We start from the raw sequence: 21444 nt of genomic DNA on the forward strand, positions 1-21444 counted from the left end.
CAAGCCTTATTCTAGAAAAAAAAGCCAAATAAATGCATGTTACCCATCTCTATTGTAATTTATTTCTATAGTTAAATAGGTGTTTTAGCAAATTACATAAAAAATGTTTTATTTATTTGTTACAGAAATGTGACACTTCTATAGATAAAATTGAAGTTAAATTGTGGCGTTCACTTCAGGGCCACGGAGGAAATGTGTTGTGTGTTAGATTTTCCCAAATAGTAAGCGAATTTGTCTGTTCAACAGCCACTGACAGACAAGCAAGAATTTGGTCGGTGTACAGTGCCAATTGTCTTTACGTCCTAGATCATGATTCCATAGTTACATCTTGCTATTTTAACGTAGATTGTTCTTTACTAGCGACCGGTTGTCTGGACAAAACATTATGGTTATGGAAATTACCACAACATTTAGTAAGTTACATATTTTTAATTTATGTATTATATATATATATATATATATATATATATATATATATATATATATATATATATATATATATATGTATATATATATATATATGTATGTATATAAATATCTTAATCTTTTTAGTATGAGTATGGAAAGAAGTTTAGTTAAAAGCTGACTTTCATCAGTCATTGGTTAACTTACTATTTTTTATATTAGAAAGAACTTATAGACAATAACTCTATAAACAATTTTCAATATTCATACAGATCAGCCTACATATACTTTAAACCACCCCTTGCGTGCCTAGCATTGAAAATGCAACACGCAGTAAATATGAATATATAAACTTTCTGACCAGCTAAGTGGTGATAGCGTCGTAGTAGTAATGTAAACACTCAGTGAGTCGTAAGGTAGGATCTGGATGAGAATGAGTATTTTCAGTCCGTACTCATGACAGCGTCCATTAAGGCGTTGCATTACGTTCTGTAAATCATTGTTGTTATCCGTCATTATTACTGTATCGTCTGCAAAACGTAAGTTATTCAAAACTTCTCCATTGATAGATATCAATTTATGTATGCCACTTAACTCAGTTATAGAAACATATGGGCTTAGATATTATTTGCACTGACCCCTTCAGTTACAGCCTTTAGAATATTAATTTTCCTTGCCTCGTGTACATCAATGCAATAATTTTTACCAATTAAGTGATTTTAAAAGGAATGCGAAAGGGATTAAATTCTAGGTATGTGACAGGCTTAAAGGCCGCTTGAAGGGCGGGAAACCAATAATAAAGTTGCTACGAATACATCTACTCTAAAGCTATTTGCAATATTCAATGTAAACACAAACAACAATTCAGTATAAGATAAATTTACTGAAGAATAAGTCTTTGTTCTGCAATTCTAACGATAGTACCTCATGTTACCGTTAAACGAAAGACATAAAGAAGCAAGACTATAGTGGCGCCAAGCACGGACCCAAAACAGTGGGATCAGGAATAGAACCGTGTCGTCTTTAGTGAAGAACTTAATTTTTTTGTGGCTGAAGACGAGATCGTTAAAGACGGGGTCATCAAAGACGAGTAGAAAGACGAAATCATCACACCCATAGTATATTTTTGGAAAGAAACATGAGTGCACAAGTTAATATTATTGATGTCCTGGAATTAGTTAAAGTGCTCTATCTACAATAACTAGAAAACTGTTCTCCAATTAAACATATATGGGATATGATATGCAGAAGTTTGGACAGATTACCCGCTCCACTAATGGATTTGCAGCACCTTCGGAATTAGATTCAAAATCCTTGGACCTATATACAGCAGAAAGATATTGCCTATCTCATTTGAAGAGTAGAGTAGTACGTTATCTTAAAATCAACTCCACTCACTAGTGAATTTTAAGGCTATGTACTACTTCAGTCGTCAGCAAACTTTAATCAATCATTAAATTGCGTGTATCCATTTTGATTAAAAAAAAATATTAAAACATATTTAAGTTTACTAAGTGTTGCATTTTCAATATCAGGCGGCATATACCTATGTGATGACAACAATATCACAGATAGAAATATTAATTAAGAGACGCGAATTAATTCTGGAAAACATGTAGCTCTAGACAGAAAAAAATATAAATTTCAGTAATAAAAACAATAATTTTAACAAAGTAAGAAGTTAAACAAAGCTTGAAATATTTATTTTTGAAATTTTTTACTCTCTTGTAGAGTAGTATTGGCAAATAAAAATAAATCAAAATTAATGAACAAACACTCCCATTTATTTATGATTATAGAGAGCTTATAAGAATATTAACTTTTTTTATATAACTGTGTTTTAGATGTTTCAATCAGCTGTTGCCGATAAAATCCAATCCAGAGCCAAACCAATAATCGACTGGACAACGGCTGATATCATTAAATGGTTAAAGAATATCGAAATGCATGGATTAATTCCTGTAGCTACAAATTGTTGTTTGGATGGTAAAAAACTGATCACCTTAACTGTGGATCAGATTTGTGCTTCACTGGACCTAGGTAATTTATTATCATTGTGATTTCTATTTTTCTTTTTCTTCATATTGTCGCGGGTTAGAATCTTCGTGATCTGAGCCACGAGAATTCTCCCTGGACGAGTTGTCTGTTGTACTGACTTAACGAAAACTTCGAAAAAACAGCTTAGTGAAACAGTATATTCATTGTTTTTTCAAACAACGAAACTATACTATGAGACTTCTTCAAATTACATCAATAAAAACATTTGTAACGTAAAGAAATCATTTGAACTAATAACTGCAATAACTAGAAAAATATTAGTCTTTCTTAAAATTAAAAATTAAATTTGACATTTTTGGCTTGAATTTTGTAACTTGGCGGTCATTGAAGGCGTTTCCTGAAGTTCTGACGTAGCTCCAGGAATAATATGCTGAGTATGTCGTCGTAGACATCCAGTTCATTATCTTATCAGATGAGATGTTCATCCTATAGCGGAAAACACACCTAGCGATCACGACGCGATGGCGTTCACGATGTCGACCGCAATTCAACTCATCTTAAACAAACAAGTGAATCAGCGCATCCTGGTCGCGACCTGCTGGCGATCAAAGGAATTTGTGCGGCGTTCTGACGGCAATGGCGGCGATATAATTAGTTTAGCGATTAGTTAAACACCGCAGTTTATGTTTACCGCTGGTCACGTCAAATCACAAAAAAACGGATATCGAAAAACTCAAAACTTAAAATTATAAAAAATATGATATATTGTTCTATCTGTCCCACCCACATTACAAGAACGTACGTATTAAAGGTAAAATCATTCTGTAGCATCAACTGATTCAACAACATCTACCATAATTTATTAAATTGTGTCAGATTTCTCACCCCTTAATGTACGCTCTACAATTATTAATGCAGGATTATCTGATCATGAAGCAGTATATACCAAGTTTATTACTCTTAACAAACCATTCTCGAAAACTCAACGTTTAGATAGGGTTTCTCCCCTCAGAACTTTCGTAAATTCCAAAATTTGTGCTTGACTTCTGGGTGACACTTTCCCTCTGTGAACGTGGACTATAATTTGAGTGATGTTTGAGATAGACTTGTCTGTATCTTCAATAAGGCATTTCTTTTAATTACAATTAAGTCAAAACCTTACAAACCCTGAAATACCAAAGGTATCCGCGTATCAGCCAAGAAGATGCGTTCACTACTGTACATCAGGAAATTTACTACCAACGTCTTTGTCACTGAATATATCTCCAAGTACACAGAGGAACCTATCTAAACGTATCAAAATAGTTAAAAAAATGTATTATCAAAATTGTCTGGGAAGCTCTAAAAATGTTGCAAAAGAAAGTTAGTCCACAATAAACGATTTAAACGATGTTGTTATGATTAAAAATATAACATCAACTATTTTGCCACAACAAGATCCTATTTCATATCTCCTCTTGTCAAAAAGGTATCGAATTCATTTTTTATAAGACCAGTTGATAAATTTGAACTGATCCAATCAGTAGTATCAAAAGCAAATCTTCAGGTAGTACTGATGAACTATCCGTAAAACTTTTCTTAAATCTCCAAAAAATGTGTTGTAAGTCCTGGCCTCACTAATTAACGATTCCTTTGAGAAAAGTATATTTTTCAGAGTGCCTAAACTTAGCCATTATTATTCTTTTTCATAGGAGTGGTGAAAAATCGAATTTCTTTAACTATAGACCTATTGCCGTACTACCGGTCCTATCCAAAATTATTGATAGACTTATAAAACCCGACTTTGTCCTTTCTCGTTGAAAACAACATTTTATCACAAAGGCAGTTTGGCTTTTTATTTAATAAATGTACCAGTGAATATATGTTTTCTGTACTACATGAGGTCTATCAAGCACTAAACAATAATCTTTACACTGTCACTGTTTTCTGTGACTATGCCAAAGCGTTTGATTTTCCATGACTATGCCAAATTTCAACGGAATTCGGGGTATTTCTTTGAACTGGTTCCAATCTTGCTTGAGAAATAGGAAACAACTAGTTAGAGTAAATAATACTGACTTTAGTCACAAAAGCATTGTATGTGGAGTACCACAAGGTTTAGTATTGGGTTCTCTGATTTTGCTTATCTTTATAAATGACATCACTTACTTAAAAATCGATGGAAATTTTTTTCTTTGTGCTGAAGATATCAGTACCACCTAGAGGAACTCTAATATTGCAACTCTTCATGCAACTGTAACTTTTGAACTACTTTAAATATAAGCCTGGTCCGACTCTAATTTACTCTCTTTTAACCTGGATACCTATCCAATAAAGGAGCTCTTTCACCTTCTTCTTAATAACAGCCAGATCAGTACCGTTGATTCTGTAAAATTTCTTGGTATTTTTATAGACAGCAACCTTAAATGGTCCCTTTATATCCATTTGTTAAGTAAGAAACTAGCTTCAGCCTGGTATGCAATAAGATATTTTCGAAGGGAATCAATTTAGCATTTTCCAAAATAACACATTTTTCTTTATTCGAGTCTCATCTTCGATATAGTCTTCCTTTTTGTGGTTCTAGTATAGCTGCCCAATCTTGTGTTATTTTTAAATTACAAAAAGAGCAATACGGTATCTTCTTGGCCTCAGTAAAATAACACATTGTAGAAGCTACCTTAAAAATCACGGGGTTTTAACTCTTCCCTCCTTTAAATTTTACAAAGTGTTTTCTTACACCTACATGTTTTTCCAGCAAGACCTAATCATGACTCACCATAAATTCAACCTTTGATGTGAATTTACCGATCCCGTCTATTAAGTTAGTAAGGACATCTATATTATATTCGGCAAAAAATTATACAAGCTCAATTTATAACTTAAATCTGCAATTTCTTTCCTTAAGTTCCGTAAAATGACAAAAGCCCATCTATCTGAAAGACCATATTATTTAGTATAAGAGTTTCTTAACGAATAGCTAAGATATTACAGTACCTTTATGTACAAGTAACCAAAGTATTTTTATATATATTTGGGTATCACATGCAGCAACTTAAACTTATTAGTTCGTAAAATTTTATTATGCAATTTGCAATTTATTTAAATTTTTAAATGATTAGTTTATTTTATTATCTTTTATTTTGTGATATTACCGATTTAGGTAATTTCAGTAAATTTTAAATTGTTATTGGTTTTTTCAGATTTTTTGTAAGCTTTGTCTATAAAATTGTACAATTTTAAGTGACAAGCATATTTCTATTCTATTCTATTATTCCCTAAAATGTGTTTGTTGTTTGGTGATTTGTTGTCCAATCTAAAATTTCATCCAAACTTTCAACATTCTTTCTAAAATATGTATAGAAACGGTATTCATACCTGTGAAGTTCTGGGTAAAATTTAAGGAATTCTCCTTATTGCCTGTCGCCTCAGGTTAATGTCATGTACCCAAACATCTATTCTTTTTCTGCAAAATAAACTACATAAATATTTGCGTTTGTAAAGAGAAATAATGAAACGCCTACGCGTACCTTTTATTAAATTTTTGAAATGCTTCTTCTTGTAATTCGTATATTTTATAAACTATATTTCCAACTGTATTAGAAATCGCAGGTCGCTATAAGTCTAATGTGTTCGCTTTCTGCAGAAACTGAGATCGTCATCGCCATCGTCGACGCGAACGCGATTGTGGTCGCTTAAGGTGGGTACACATATGCTCCGAATACCGTCTCGAACCCCGTCGCGTACAGCGACGCGATCAACAGAAGTTCGCGACGTTGTTACAGGGGGCATTGAAATAAGTAACGAACCGAACACCGCTCCGTACTTTGTACCAAACATTGTTCCAGCAGTAATTGAGTTGAATTTGCATGTGCAAGATGCAAGATTTTCTCTCCGTAATCCAGATAGAAGATTGGTCATTTTTTTTACACTCATCCACTGTAATTTGCATTTTAGAAGCAATCTCTTCCCATGCATCGTTTTTTTTATTTTATTGTAGTATCTGGGATTATTTGTATCCCATAATATCTCTTTTTCCCGATAATTTTCGATTAAGAGTAAACTATTCTCTTCCGTCCATTCCATCTTAATGCACTTAACTTTAAAAACACCTTCAACCTTCAAAATAACAGACTGACTATTTTGAATGACTGGAGATTCGATAAAAGATTCGCAAGCTAGTCCAAACATGAATTCGCGGTGTACATTGTCGCGCTCAAATTTCTTTTGATGCGAAGGCATTTTACCGACAACCGATGGATCGCTTCGATGTACGTTGTTGACGCGTCGAGGTACGGTACGCGGTTGCATGACTCCGTCCACACTTGAGAACGCGACGGGGTTCGAGACGGCATTCGGAGCATATGTGTACCCACCTTTAGATGTGTTCTCTGCTTTAGACAGTCGAGATTAAACTATTTCATGTTTATAATAGCATTGTAAATCATTTCATAATTATGGATTTCCGTCTATTGGCGAATGTGATCTCCCTAGTCTAGACCACTCTTATCCTCTAGTTTTTCTCCTGGTACTAGCTGTTTTTCATTATTTTCGTAATATATGCTCTAAACTATATTTACTTTTCCACAAAGTAAAGTTTTCGTTATATGTATTTTTAAATTTTTAATATTTCAGCCTTTTACACACCTGCATAAAAATCAGACCCTTTTGTAAGGTAAATCCCGGTAACATTGACACATGTTCACAAAATATTTTTTGTGAAGATGTACATATCAGATGTTAATTTTACCCACACTCTAAGAAAACATTGGCACCCCATATAAACTACGTTATCAGCCAATATTTAGTAATGCTCTAGTAACATTGACATACAATAAGTTAATTAGGCACTGTTTTTAGTACAAAATTTATTCAAAACCCACAAAATTCGAAAATAACAAGAATAAAACAAATAGTAATCGCTTCTATTAATGCAAAATCTAAATTAAATATGTGCATCCCACGCCGAGTTGTAGGATTTTGCAGCAACCTTACTATATCTTTCAGCAAAACTATGATTTCGTCAGTAATGGTAGGAAATACAAAACATTTTTCTTTTTTTCTCAGAAAAGTCACTGCTACCTAAATACCTTCAGAAATAATATCTGGTACCTTTCCAATCTAATTATGGATTTCATTCCTACGCTTATCAACTGTTAATTTACCAAAACCCAAGAGTTAATCCCAATTTTGGTAGAATCGTGTTCATTCGTATTTGCCACTGTATTGGGAATATCATCTTTATCTTCGACTTCGTTTTAGTGTTTCTGGTCTTTTTTGTTGCCTCTTTAGTGACTCTTTAGTGCTAAATAAGTAGGGTTCTAAGGTTTTTTTGGTATCACATCTTTCTGTATGGTGGCTAGACGTACTAGTAGAATTTACATCATCTAACTGAAAGTTGCGATTAACCTAAAGTTCTAACTTTTTTGGAAAAATTGGAGCAACTCCTTCTTGTTGTAAGTCTGAAGTGAACATGTGTGTTGATGACACTTCACATTTTTGTATAATCCTATCATCATCTAAAGAATAAATACCTGACCCTACAAATCCGCCAATTGCATTTGCTCTAGAGAAGCATCATTTTGTTTACATTTTTGCATCCCGTAGCACGATAATAATCTTTTAATACATTGCGCCACGATTGCTTCACGTTTTAAACACTCCCACACCTAAGAGTTGCAAATCATTAGATGTGTGGGCCAGCAAACAGAAAAGTTCAATATTATCGATAATTTCAGTCAAGTAATTAAAGTCAAGTGTAAAATGTGACCATCAAATATTAGAAGCTTAGGACCTTCCAGTTTTGCGTTATGTTTAATGAAAACATTTTCAAACCAATTGGTAATCTGAACTGATTCCATCCATCTCGATGCCGAACAGTTAAACACAACATCGTCATAGCACCAGGTAGAATACAAGTGTAAACCTTTATAATTTACAAACAAAGGTAAATACTCTCCTATTGCATTACAGCAAAACAAAACAGTGTACGTTGATTTTGTTACGGTACCTACAACTTATTGTGGATTTTTAGATCCTTTTCGACATAACATTTTTTGGATACCAAAGTCTGTTTGAAAACCAGACTCGTCATAGTTGAATATATTTTGTGGTTTATTTTCTAAACTATTCTTTTCAATAATGTTTTTTAGCTAACACTTCAGCTAAATACACTCCAACCCGGTTCTTGGAAAGGTTTTGAGCATTTATAAAAGTTAATAGGTCCTTCCAACTTTTCTCAAACCCTGAAATAAAAAATATTTGTTAATTATTAAATTCACCTTAAATTCAAACCAAATATATTACCAGCAATCCAATCTTTTCTTGGCAATCAGCTTTTAAAAGGATTTATTCTGTTGGTTCGTTTTACATAGATAACCTTATACACAAATTTTTAACCGCATTTGATCAAATCTAAATCCCTAGTCTGCTGATTTGGTTAATACATGAACTATTAGTCGCTTTTCTTCTTTGGTAAGTACAGTAGGTTTTCCAGCAGCTAAATACACTCCAACCCGGTTCTTGGAAAGGTTTTGAGCATTTATAAAAGTTAATAGGTCCTTCCAACGTCTCTCAAACCCTGCAATAAAAAATATTTGTTAATTATTAAATTCACCTTAAATTCAAACCAAATATATTACCAGCAATCCAATCTTTTCTTGGCAATCAGCTTTTAAAAGGATTTATTCTGTTGGTTCGTTTTACATAGATAACCTTATACACAAATTTTTAACCGCATTTGATCAAATCCAAATCCCTAGTCTGCTGATTTGGTTAATACATGAACTATTGGTCGCTTTTCTTCTTTGGTAAGTACAGTAGGATTTCCAACATCTTTCCATTTAAAATTATTTACATGATTCAATAAAGTTGTCCGATTAATGGCATACATTTCATCAGATCGTTTTACGCTTATAGATACCATCGTTCTTAACAGCACTCACGGCAGATTCCATCCTTTTTGTAGTGTGTATTCTGTAGGATTTCTTTTTTTTTTCGACATTGTTGCTGAAAAAAAATCTACCTATATATACGTAAGTAGGGACCAAATAATATCAAGATTTTGAAATTGACACTATACAGTAGTGTAACATTGACTCTTTAAAGGTTAACCTTAAAACAAATTATGGATGCTTTCTTTTAATTAAATAAAATATAACACAATATTTCAAGAAGTTAATGAATAACGATTTAAAACAACTTACTTTATACAGAAAACCTTTCAAGTAGATACCTATCAAGTAACGGTCAAATTCTTCTAAAATTTAAAATGCAATATTAAGCAGTCTTTGCTTATTCTTACAAGAGGGCGACACTACATGTGAAATTTTAAAACCGTCAAACTCATCCCTAAGCGGAATTTTTGAAAATGTGTTAATGTTTGCCCCCTGTCAATGTTACGCGGTCTTACATCATATAATATTTACACCATACCGGAGGTTCTAACCTTAAGCGTCAGTAAAACGAGGTTAAACTTTTTTTTAAGGCCATGAAAAACAATTAAAAGCGAACCCCTGCATTTTTTGTTGTTCTATTTTACGACCTCTCACTAAAAGAATTTTTGAATAGTCGATCATGAAAACAAATTTACAAACTAGAAAGCCATAAAAAAGATCGTAGAATCTCCACCCGCTTGAAAATCTTTATGAAAGCTGTTTTTTGTGCTCATAATTATCAAAATTTATCTCGTCCTTAGTTAGGAGAATCATCACGCGCTCTCTACGTATATCATCAGAATTATATTTTGTCCTAAATAGGACATCGCTTGACTTTTCGCGGTTCTCAGTTAATAGATCTATATTTCGTCTTAGGTATCGCACACAATTGAATACGGTCCGACATAGCAAAGTACTGTTTAAATTCAGTTTTTAAGAAACATTGTTTTTAAAATATTGGTAAAAAACAGTGGTGCTCAAATAAAATAAAAATAGTTAACCCGTAACCCGTAGTCTACTATTACTTTAACATCGAATTGTATTTTCCTTCAACGGAGATTAATTAATCGACGTCTTTTGTAATCAACCAACATAAAGGTTTTGGTTCTCGTCTTTTGTTAATGGAAAGGAACAATCATAACAATTTGTTCGAATTATAAATTACTCTTACTTTTAATATATTGAAAAAGTTCTTTATCTTCGAGGGAAGCGTTACGAAATGAACCCTACTTTCTGAATCAGTCTCTTTATGATGTTGTAAGCACTCAATGATATTCTAAGCATTCAGCGTAAGCACCAAATTTCAAAAGCTGCAGGTTTTTTAATGGATCTGACCTTTACGGTCCATATTTCCATCATGTACAGCAGAACAAGTAAAACTTGTGCAACTTGTTCCTATTCGTTCTGTATTTGACTCTCAGGGTTCCAACCATTGTTTAGCAGACAACTTAAGTATTTAAGCTGCTTGTCTTCCTTAATTTCTTCTCTTTTTAAGTATATTTTTGCATTTGAGTATTTTTGTATATATAACGATGGTTTTCGTCTCCTTCACATTTTTTTAACCTGTGTTTAGCAATCACGGGGATAGTTAAATAATTTAGAAGACAATGACGACCGTCAATGTAATTTACCAGTATTGCTGCGTCCTCGGAATGTCTAATGTTAATAAATGTTCTCTTTAATACGCTTATTATAGTTTGGCACTGCTTCTGTGAATACTCCCTATACGTGTACGAAGAATATTTACCTTACCTCATTTTATACTATACTGAGAAAAATTTAATTTTGTTGTAATTTTGAAGACGTACTGTTGCTGTGTGGTCATGTTGTTAACGACTCTGACTCAATTAGCATCAATTCCCAACTATACTAAAACAATTTTTAATTGAAGGTGATTACTTGGCAACATCGCACTTAATGAAGCTCTTAACGATAACCTTTCAACGAAATCATATTCCACTTATCAATTTTGCAGAGGCGTACCAAAAACATTTTAATTATTTATTTGAACTCATAAGTAATTACGTAAAAATTAAATCTAAGACCGATATAATTATTAAATTAACATGTGTCTTTTGACAGGTATCTTATAGTTGTCTAAAAAATTAAAGGAAAATTTTATTCTTATTAGAGAGTACCTAATACAGAACTTTAAAAAACAGAAACCTTTGGAAAATACTTATTTTTTCATTAAGCTAAATAAACTGAAATTTTAACATACGATCTCGTAATTACACATCATTCTCTATTTATAGAATTGCTGTGTGCTGTAAACGTTATATTTGTTTTTTTCTTTAACTTAATTTGAAAGTTTCCTTGTGTTTATTTGTTTATATAAATATAAAAATATATTAAATTAAAATAAAGTAAGCTAAACTATTATCATGTGAATGCCTGTATATAGTAGTGCATAATTTGTTTATTTCAGTAAATTCTCGAAATTTGAAATGAAAATGACACTAACTACTAAAGAGTTAATAGCTTTGTTAGAAGAAGACTCAGATTGTGAAAATGCTGACTCACTTAATATGGTTTATTTGCCGCCGAGATTAGATTAGAAAGTTTCTGATGTAGAAGACATTGATGATAATATTATTTGTGAAGAATCAATAAAATCGGATATTGCAGGGACATATGAAATACAAGTAATTGGGAATTATGACGATTCTGATTATGATATGCCTCTGAACCACAGATAAAACGTCCAAAGAAAACAACAGGCAAAGATAGTTAATCCAAATTTGTCTCAAGTTGTAACAACAGATACTTCTTCGTGCTCAGAACTAACTCAACATCAGTCTGATTGATATTTAGACAATATAAAAGCCAACCATGGAAGCAAGTCATATATACTCTTTTTTGATAAAAAAGTAATTGAGAGCATTCTATATTTAACAAATATTTATGCAACGCAGAATAACCGTCACGATTTTGAAACGAATAACATAGATTTAAAAAAATTATTAGCATACGTATATTATCTGGGTCACACTCTGCTTCAAGTTGATATGCATTGGTCAAAGGATGAGGATAAAGAAGTGCACATTATAAGAGAAAGCATGAGCCGACATAGATTTATATTTATAATTTATAAAAGTGAAGAAACCGCTACATCAGTGTCAAACTTAGTACATGGACGTCAATCTAAATTTGCTTTACCAGATGAAAAAGATTCGACAATATTGGCCACATTACAAAAAGAGATGATAGTGCAAGAATGTAGGATGTGCAAAAGCAATACTATTTATTTATGTAAAAGGTGTAGAATGCATCTACACCCCGAATGTTTCGAAAATTTTCACCTTAAAATTTAATGTCCCTTTATTAAAAATTGTACTGTTGTCCTTAAAAATGAGAAAAAAAAACTTTTTGGTTGTAAATTAGTCTTAATTTATGTGTTTCTAATTCAATCTAATAAATTAATTGTCAAATTTATCTTTGTATATTGAGCGGCCGTTATTGGGTTAATACTATTATAAAGAATAAACTTGCTTAAATTTACTGTACTTACCTCAAAACTATTTTAAAGTTAATAAAAAAGTCTATTTAATAAATATATTTCCAAGAAGTAGAACACACTACGCCTATTCTATTCCTATTCTTTTCTAATAACGTAAATATATATACACCAGCAAAATATTGATAAGGTTACCGATCTTTCAAATTATTCAATGAACTAGTCTCACTGTACACTAGTGTATCGCACCAATTTATATTGTTACCGGGGCAAATTTTATGGGACTTATCTTACTGTTTCAGTTATTTATATGGACGAAGCATACATAATAAAAATGACCCCGATAAGAATTTACTGCTGACATTTTACATGATTGCTGCTACCGTTTAGTTCAATTTGTAGATTAGTCACCTTTAATTGAAAATTGTCCGACTATATAGAAGATATTTTTTATCATTTGTTGTGCGTTTTAAGATATTGAGTGCCTTCTCATAATCGGTAAAATAGAAATAACATCTTTTTTTGATTTAACAACTCTATTTTTACGTTTGCATGTTAGTCTCGCTCCTACTTTTTTATATTCTGACTCCAGCTACTGACTTCTTTACATTTCTTAAAAAATATTACTTACTTCAAAAAAAGCTTATCCGCTTTTTCCCCCGATTTTACCCTTCATAATCAGCTGCAAAAACTCGTACTTACCATTTCTAAGTATGTGCTCCAAATATGCTGTCTTTCGCCTTTTAATGGTGGTCAAAAGTTCTCTGTCTCTTCCCATTCTGTGCAACTCCATTTCGTTCGGTCCATGGTATCTTTAAAATTCTCCTAAAAAGCCACATCTCAAAAGCTTCCAGTTTTCCCATTAAGTCAACATTAACAGTCCAGGCTTCGACACCATAAAGAGGAATAGAGTGGATATAACATTCTACCATCCGATATCAGATTTGCAAATTAAGTCTTTGGTTACTAAGAAATTTCCTAATTTTTAAAAAGACTGCTCTTGATTGCTCTGTGGCAGATCGACAGTTAACCTCCAGCCACACATGGGTTGACTGTGCTATTGGAGTGAGGGAACGTCGACGGAGAACAAACGGCCTGTTTGCGGGAAGCAAAGTAGTCGGGGCACACTTTAAACTGTTTTATTGATTTATTAGCAATAAACTACATACTAAAAACAAGTAAGAAAACTAAGAGTTCTTTTCGTTGTCACCTCGTCGTGTGATCGTGTTCTGACAGCCATCAGCTGGTCTCATCTCCTCTTCTTTTCTCCGTCGACGTTCCCTCACTCCAATAGCACAGTCAACCCATGTGTGGCTGGAGGTTAACTGTCGATCTGCCACAGGGCTCCCCTCCAGTGAGGAACCTGCTGGTTTCGAACGGCTATGTTGACTTGTGTTGCTCATCAGACGGTTGGCATATGCATGTTCTTCCTGCACCTGTTGGGCCGCTGGAATATATGCTGGTTTGAGTCGGTCCATGGAAATTCGCTGAGGAACATTTTGGACATCCACAGTTACAAACTTATCACTTCGTTCTAACACTCTAAACGGGCCGGTATAGGGAGGTGTAAGAGGAGGCTTCACTTTATCGGTTCGCACAAACACATGACTCGTAGTCTGTAGATCCGGATGGACAAAGGCAGTGCGGGCTGAGTGGTTGCTCGTCGGTACAGGACGCAATGCTCCCATGGTCTCACGTAGTCGTTGGACAAAACTATGCTCGTCGGGTGTAACAGCACTAGGGACAAGCAGCTGTCCAGGGAGACTCACTGGGGTACCATACACTAACTCGGAGGCTGTACATGCAATGTCTTGTTTGAAAGTGTTTCGAAGGCTTAGCATGACCAGAGGTAGGGCTTCAACCCACGATACTGTGTCCGCGGCGATGAGAGCAGCCTTGAGCGTTCGGTGGAAACGTTCAATACATCCGTTTGATTGTGGGTGGTAGGCAGTGGTTTTAATATGTTGTACACCTAGCAATCCATTGAGCTGGCGAAACAACTGGCTCTCAAATTGCCTACCTCGGTCCGTTGTTATGGTTGCTGGCACGCCAAACCGGGATATCCATCCCTCAAGGAGCTTCTGCGCGACGACTTCGGTTGTAATCTCCGAGATAGGTATGGCCTCTGGCCATCTTGTGAAACGGTCGATGATTGTGAGCAGGTATCGAAAGTTCTGATTTGCTGGAAGTGGGCCAACGATGTCGACATGTATGTGTGCGAATCGATCGTCTGGCATTCCTAGAGGTGTCACAGGTGTAACAGTGTGACGTCCGATTTTGGCACGTTGACATTGGATGCACTCTCGTGACCACTGCTTGACTTGGCGATTCATGTTATGCCACACAAAACGTTCAGCAATCATTCGTAATGTAGCAGCATGCCCTGGGTGGGACTGCGTGTGGAACTTCAGGAAAACATCTCTTTGGAACACAGCTGGCACATAAACTCGTATACGACCATCTTGGACTGAACAATAAATAGGCCGCTGGCTATCTGGTAGAACTATGCGTTGAAGTTGTAAGGAACTGGCAGGATCGTTCAGGGTCTGTTGAAGACCCTCATCTGTAGCCTGAGCTTCGGATAGCCGGTCATAGTCAATAGTAATGGGTGTTGTGATAGCGTCTACTTCAGGTCGTGAGAGACAATCGGCAACGATATTGGCTGCGCCCTGTATATGTCGAATATCGGTCGAGAATTGGCCAATAAATTCTAGTTGACGTATCTGTCGTGGAGACTGCCGCTCATGTCGCTGTTGGAAGGCAAAAGTTAAAGGCTTGTGATCAGTATAAATGGTAAATGGCATACCCTCAAGAAAATGGCGGAAGTGATGTATGCCACTGAATATGGCAAGCAACTCTCGGTCATAAGTGCTGTAGTTTCGCTCCGTCTTAGAAAGCTTTCGAGAGAAGAAAGCGATGGGCTGTAGGTGTTCACCTATAAGCTGTTGCAAAACACCGCCGATGGCAGCATCTGAGGCATCAACTGACATGTTCAATTGGGCATTTGGTGCTGGAAAGACCAATTCAGTCGACGCGGCCAAGAGTTCTTTTACCTTGGTGAAAGCTGCTGCAGCTGCTGGTGTTAATGTTAGTTCTTGCTGCTTTTTCTTTTGCTGAGACAATAACTCCGTTAGTGGCATTAGCTCATTGGCAGCATTAGGTAACCAACGTCTGTAGAAATTGAACATACCCATAAATCGTCGTAGCTGTCGATAGGTCGTAGGTTGTGGAAACTTACGAATCGCGCTAACTTTAGCCGGTAATGGACGAACGCCAGTTGGGGATACCGTGGCACCCAGGAAGTTTACTTCACGTTTACGGAATTTTGATTTATCCTTGTTTATTTGGAGTCCATTTGCTTCCAGAATCCGAAGTACTGATGCCAGGTGTTGCTCATGCTCAGTCTCAGTCTCCGAGGCAACCAAGATATCGTCAATGTATACATACACATATGAGCATTCTCGAAAAAGGTGATCGAGGTATCTCTGGAACGTCTGGGCAGCATTTCGCAAACCGAACGGCATTCGGAGGAACTCGTACAGCCCAAAGGGGGTTATTACAGCCGTCTTTTGGACATCCTTCGGGTGAACTGGAATTTGGTAAAAAGCACGTACCAAGTCGATGCAAGAGAAAATTTTCTTACCATGTAGCTGGTTAGCAAAATCCTGGATGTGCGGTATAGGGTAGCGATCTGGTTTCGTCATGGCATTTAAACGGCGGAAGTCTCCACAGGCACGCCATCGTCCATTGGACTTCTGAACTAAGTGAAGCGGACTGGCCCAAGATGACTTTGATGGTCGGATAATGCCTGCCTGCATCAGCTCGTTGAATTCTGCTCGTGCAGCTTGAAGACGGTCTGGTGGAAGTCTTCGTGGTTTAGAGAAAACTGGTGTACCTCGAGTCTCAATATAGTGCTGGACTCTTTCAGTATCCTCTGGTATAGCAACAGTTGGACGATCATAGGGATGAGCAGTGGATAAGCCTACTTCTGGCACCCTAACACGACGAGACACACAGGTAATACTGCTTGACATACTTGGACTTACTAGTCGTTTGTTTCTCATGTCTACACTAATGCCATGGTACGTCAGAAAATCGGCTCCTAGTATGGGTGTGGTGACATCTGCGACTACAAATGTCCATGTTACAGGTTGGCCTAGACCAAGGTTTAGTGTGAGCTGTTTCTGACCATATGTTTGGATGCACGATCCGGTGGCAGAATACAGGCGTACAGTGCTGGGCTGAGTCGCAGTGCAGATTTTACGTGGAAGCACACTTAGGTCTGCCCCTGTATCAATAAGAAATTGAAGTTGGAGAGCACTATCGGTAATGAAGAGGCGGCGTGGTATGTGAGGGGCTGCGGTTGCCGCCATTACTGCGCCCTTTGATCGTTTTTTGTAAAATTGCAGGGTGGTCTACATTTCTTTGCTTGTGCACCAAATCTTCGATGGTAGTAACACTGTTCGTCTGATGATGACTTGGTACTCTTGGGCATTTGAATCTGTTGCCCTTCTTCAGCTACAGTTAATCTGTTGGATAAAGCATTCACTTGGTCGCTCAATGCAGCCACTGTTTTGTCTAAGGTAGAGCTTTCGGTAACAACCATGACTGGAAAACTGGAACACCGTAGGTACGTATCGGCTTTCTTAGCAAGTTCTTCTAGGTCTCCATCAAGAATAGATATAACGCTTCGAACTGAAGGTGGTAGGCGGTCCAACCAAAAATTTTTGAGAACTTGCGTACTAATGCTATCCATGGCCAAAGCTTGCATTCGATGGAGTAGTTGAGTGGGTTTTAGGTCACCCAGAGTGAGTTCCATCAACTTGTGGATCTTTTCATCTGAGCTGGTGCCATACCTGTCGAGAAGTCGAGTTTTTAGTTGTATATAGGCATTGCCAGCAGTGGGATTCTTTACTATGTCTGCTACTTCTATAAGTACTTCACTGTTTAAACTAGCAACAGTATGGTCGAATTTACAGTTGTCAGTTGTGATTTTGGCTTGTCGAAACTGCGCTTCTAGCCGGAGAAACCATAGTTCTGGTTCAGTGCGCCAAAACTCTGGCGCTTTAATGCCTACCCGTGCAATTAATGAGTGATTATCGCCTTCGCACGGTGTAATATTCATATTGTTTGGCATTGTTTGGTCGGTGTTTGTCATAGTTGTGTATAAATCGTTGTACTTACAGTTTTTTTTTCTCGGGGTCACCAATGTGGCCTGTTTGCGGGAAGCAAAGTAGTCGGGGCACACTTTAAACTGTTTTATTGATTTATTAGCAATAAACTACATACTAAAAACAAGTAAGAAAACTAAGACTTTATGCTGCTACATTACGAATGATTGCTGAACGTTTTGTGTGGCATAACATGAATCGCCAAGTCAAGCAGTGGTCACGAGAGTGCATCCAATGTCAACGTGCCAAAATCGGACGTCACACTGTTACACCTGTGACACCTCTAGGAATGCCAGACGATCGATTCGCACACATACATGTCGACATCGTTGGCCCACTTCCAGCAAATCAGAACTTTCGATACCTGCTCACAATCATCGACCGTTTCACAAGATGGCCAGAGGCCATACCTATCTCGGAGATTACAACCGAAGTCGTCGCGCAGAAGCTCCTTGAGGGATGGATATCCCGGTTTGGCGTGCCAGCAACCATAACAACGGACCGAGGTAGGCAATTTGAGAGCCAGTTGTTTCGCCAGCTCAATGGATTGCTAGGTGTACAACATATTAAAACCACTGCCTACCACCCACAATCAAACGGATGTATTGAACGTTTCCACCGAACGCTCAAGGCTGCTCTCATCGCCGCGGACACAGTATCGTGGGTTGAAGCCCTACCTCTGGTCATGCTAAGCCTTCGAAACACTTTCAAACAAGACATTGCATGTACAGCCTCCGAGTTAGTGTATGGTACCCCAGTGAGTCTCCCTGGACAGCTGCTTGTCCCTAGTGCTGTTACACCCGACGAGCATAGTTTTGTCCAACGACTACGTGAGACCATGGGAGCATTGCGTCCTGTACCGACGAGCAACCACTCAGCCCGCACTGCCTTTGTCCATCCGGATCTACAGACTACGAGTCATGTGTTTGTGCGAACCGATAAAGTGAAGCCCCCTCTTACACCTCCCTATACCGGCCCGTTTAGAGTGTTAGAACGAAGTGATAAGTTTGTAACTGTGGATGTCCAAAATGTTCCTCAGCGAATTTCCATGGACCGACTCAAACCAGCATATATTCCAGCGGCCCAACAGGTGCAGGAAGAACATGCATATGCCAACCGTCTGATGAGCAACACAAGTCAACATAGCCGTTCGAAACCAGCAGGTTCCTCACTGGAGGGGAGCCCTGTGGCAGATTGACAGTTAACCTCCAGCCACACATGGGTTGACTGTGCTATTGGAGTGAGGGAACGTCGACGGAGAAAAGAAGAGGAGATGAGACCAGCTGATGGCTGTCAGAACACGATCACACGACGAGGTGACAACGAAAAGAACTCTTAGTTTTCTTACTTGTTTTTAGTATGTAGTTTATATTTATTTAAATGTGGCCTGTTTGCGGGAAGCAAAGTAGTCGGGGCACACTTTAAACTGTTTTATTGATTTATTAGCAATAAACTACATACTAAAAACAAGTAAGAAAACTAAGAGTTCTTTTCGTTGTCACCTCGTCGTGTGATCGTGTTCTGACAGCCATCAGCTGGTCTCATCTCCTCTTCTTTTCTCCGTCGACGTTCCCTCACTCCAATAGCACAGTCAACCCATGTGTGGCTGGAGGTTAACTGTCAATCTGCCACAGGGCTCCCCTCCAGTGAGGAACCTGCTGGTTTCGAACGGCTATGTTGACTTGTGTTGCTCATCAGACGGTTGGCATATGCATGTTCTTCCTGCACCTGTTGGGCCGCTGGAATATATGCTGGTTTGAGTCGGTCCATGGAAATTCGCTGAGGAACATTTTGGACATCCACAGTTACAAACTTATCACTTCGTTCTAACACTCTAAACGGGCCGGTATAGGGAGGTGTAAGAGGGGGCTTCACTTTATCGGTTCGCACAAACACATGACTCGTAGTCTGTAGATCCGGATGGACAAAGGCAGTGCGGGCTGAGTGGTTGCTCGTCGGTACAGGACGCAATGCTCCCATGGTCTCACGTAGTCGTTGGACAAAACTATGCTCGTCGGGTGTAACAGCACTAGGGACAAGCAGCTGTCCAGGGAGACTCACTGGGGTACCATACACTAACTCGGAGGCTGTACATGCAATGTCTTGTTTGAAAGTGTTTCGAAGGCTTAGCATGACCAGAGGTAGGGCTTCAACCCACGATACTGTGTCCGCGGCGATGAGAGCAGCCTTGAGCGTTCGGTGGAAACGTTCAATACATCCGTTTGATTGTGGGTGGTAGGCAGTGGTTTTAATATGTTGTACACCTAGCAATCCATTGAGCTGGCGAAACAACTGGCTCTCAAATTGCCTACCTCGGTCCGTTGTTATGGTTGCTGGCACGCCAAACCGGGATATCCATCCCTCAAGGAGCTTCTGCGCGACGACTTCGGTTGTAATCTCCGAGATAGGTATGGCCTCTGGCCATCTTGTGAAACGGTCGATGATTGTGAGCAGGTATCGAAAGTTCTGATTTGCTGGAAGTGGGCCAACGATGTCGACATGTATGTGTGCGAATCGATCGTCTGGCATTCCTAGAGGTGTCACAGGTGTAACAGTGTGACGTCCGATTTTGGCACGTTGACATTGGATGCACTCTCGTGACCACTGCTTGACTTGGCGATTCATGTTATGCCACACAAAACGTTCAGCAATCATTCGTAATGTAGCAGCATGCCCTGGGTGGGACTGCGTGTGGAACTTCAGGAAAACATCTCTTTGGAACACAGCTGGCACATAAACTCGTATACGACCATCTTGGACTGAACAATAAATAGGCCGCTGGCTATCTGGTAGAACTATGCGTTGAAGTTGTAAGGAACTGGCAGGATCGTTCAGGGTCTGTTGAAGACCCTCATCTGTAGTCTGAGCTTCGGATAGCCGGTCATAGTCAATAGTAATGGGTGTTGTGATAGCGTCTACTTCAGGTCGTGAGAGACAATCGGCAACGATATTGGCTGCGCCCTGTATATGTCGAATATCGGTCGAGAATTGGCCAATAAATTCTAGTTGACGTATCTGTCGTGGAGACTGCCGCTCATGTCGCTGTTGGAAGGCAAACGTTAAAGGCTTGTGATCAGTATAAATGGTAAATGGCATACCCTCAAGAAAATGGCGGAAGTGATGTATGCCACTGAATATGGCAAGCAACTCTCGGTCATAAGTGCTGTAGTTTCGCTCCGTCTTAGAAAGCTTTCGAGAGAAGAAAGCGATGGGCTGTAGGTGTTCACCTATAAGCTGTTGCAAAACACCGCCGATGGCAGCATCTGAGGCATCAACTGACATGTTCAATTGGGCATTTGGTGCTGGAAAGACCAATTCAGTCGACGCGGCCAAGAGTTCTTTTACCTTGGTGAAAGCTGCTGCAGCTGCTGGTGTTAATGTTAGTTCTTGCTGCTTTTTCTTTTGCTGAGACAATAACTCCGTTAGTGGCATTAGCTCATTGGCAGCATTAGGTAACCAACGTCTGTAGAAATTGAACATACCCATAAATCGTCGTAGCTGT

The 21444-nt window shown here is 37.8% G+C and overlaps 1 protein-coding gene across 2 annotated transcripts in view; it reads left to right on the forward strand.

The window, feature by feature from the left end:
* LOC140447814 (WD repeat, SAM and U-box domain-containing protein 1-like) overlaps positions 1-21444 on the forward strand; it is a 156832-nt gene that overhangs the window by 111659 nt on the left and 23729 nt on the right. For both annotated transcript variants that reach the window (XM_072540687.1, XM_072540688.1), the window contains exons 11-12: positions 126-413; positions 2250-2445. In XM_072540687.1, coding sequence (XP_072396788.1) covers positions 126-413; positions 2250-2445 — 484 coding nt within the window. The remainder of the gene's footprint in view (positions 1-125; positions 414-2249; positions 2446-21444) is intronic.

Source organism: Diabrotica undecimpunctata, chromosome 8, assembly GCF_040954645.1.
Source record: "Diabrotica undecimpunctata isolate CICGRU chromosome 8, icDiaUnde3, whole genome shotgun sequence".
Lineage (NCBI taxonomy): Eukaryota > Metazoa > Arthropoda > Insecta > Coleoptera > Chrysomelidae > Diabrotica > Diabrotica undecimpunctata.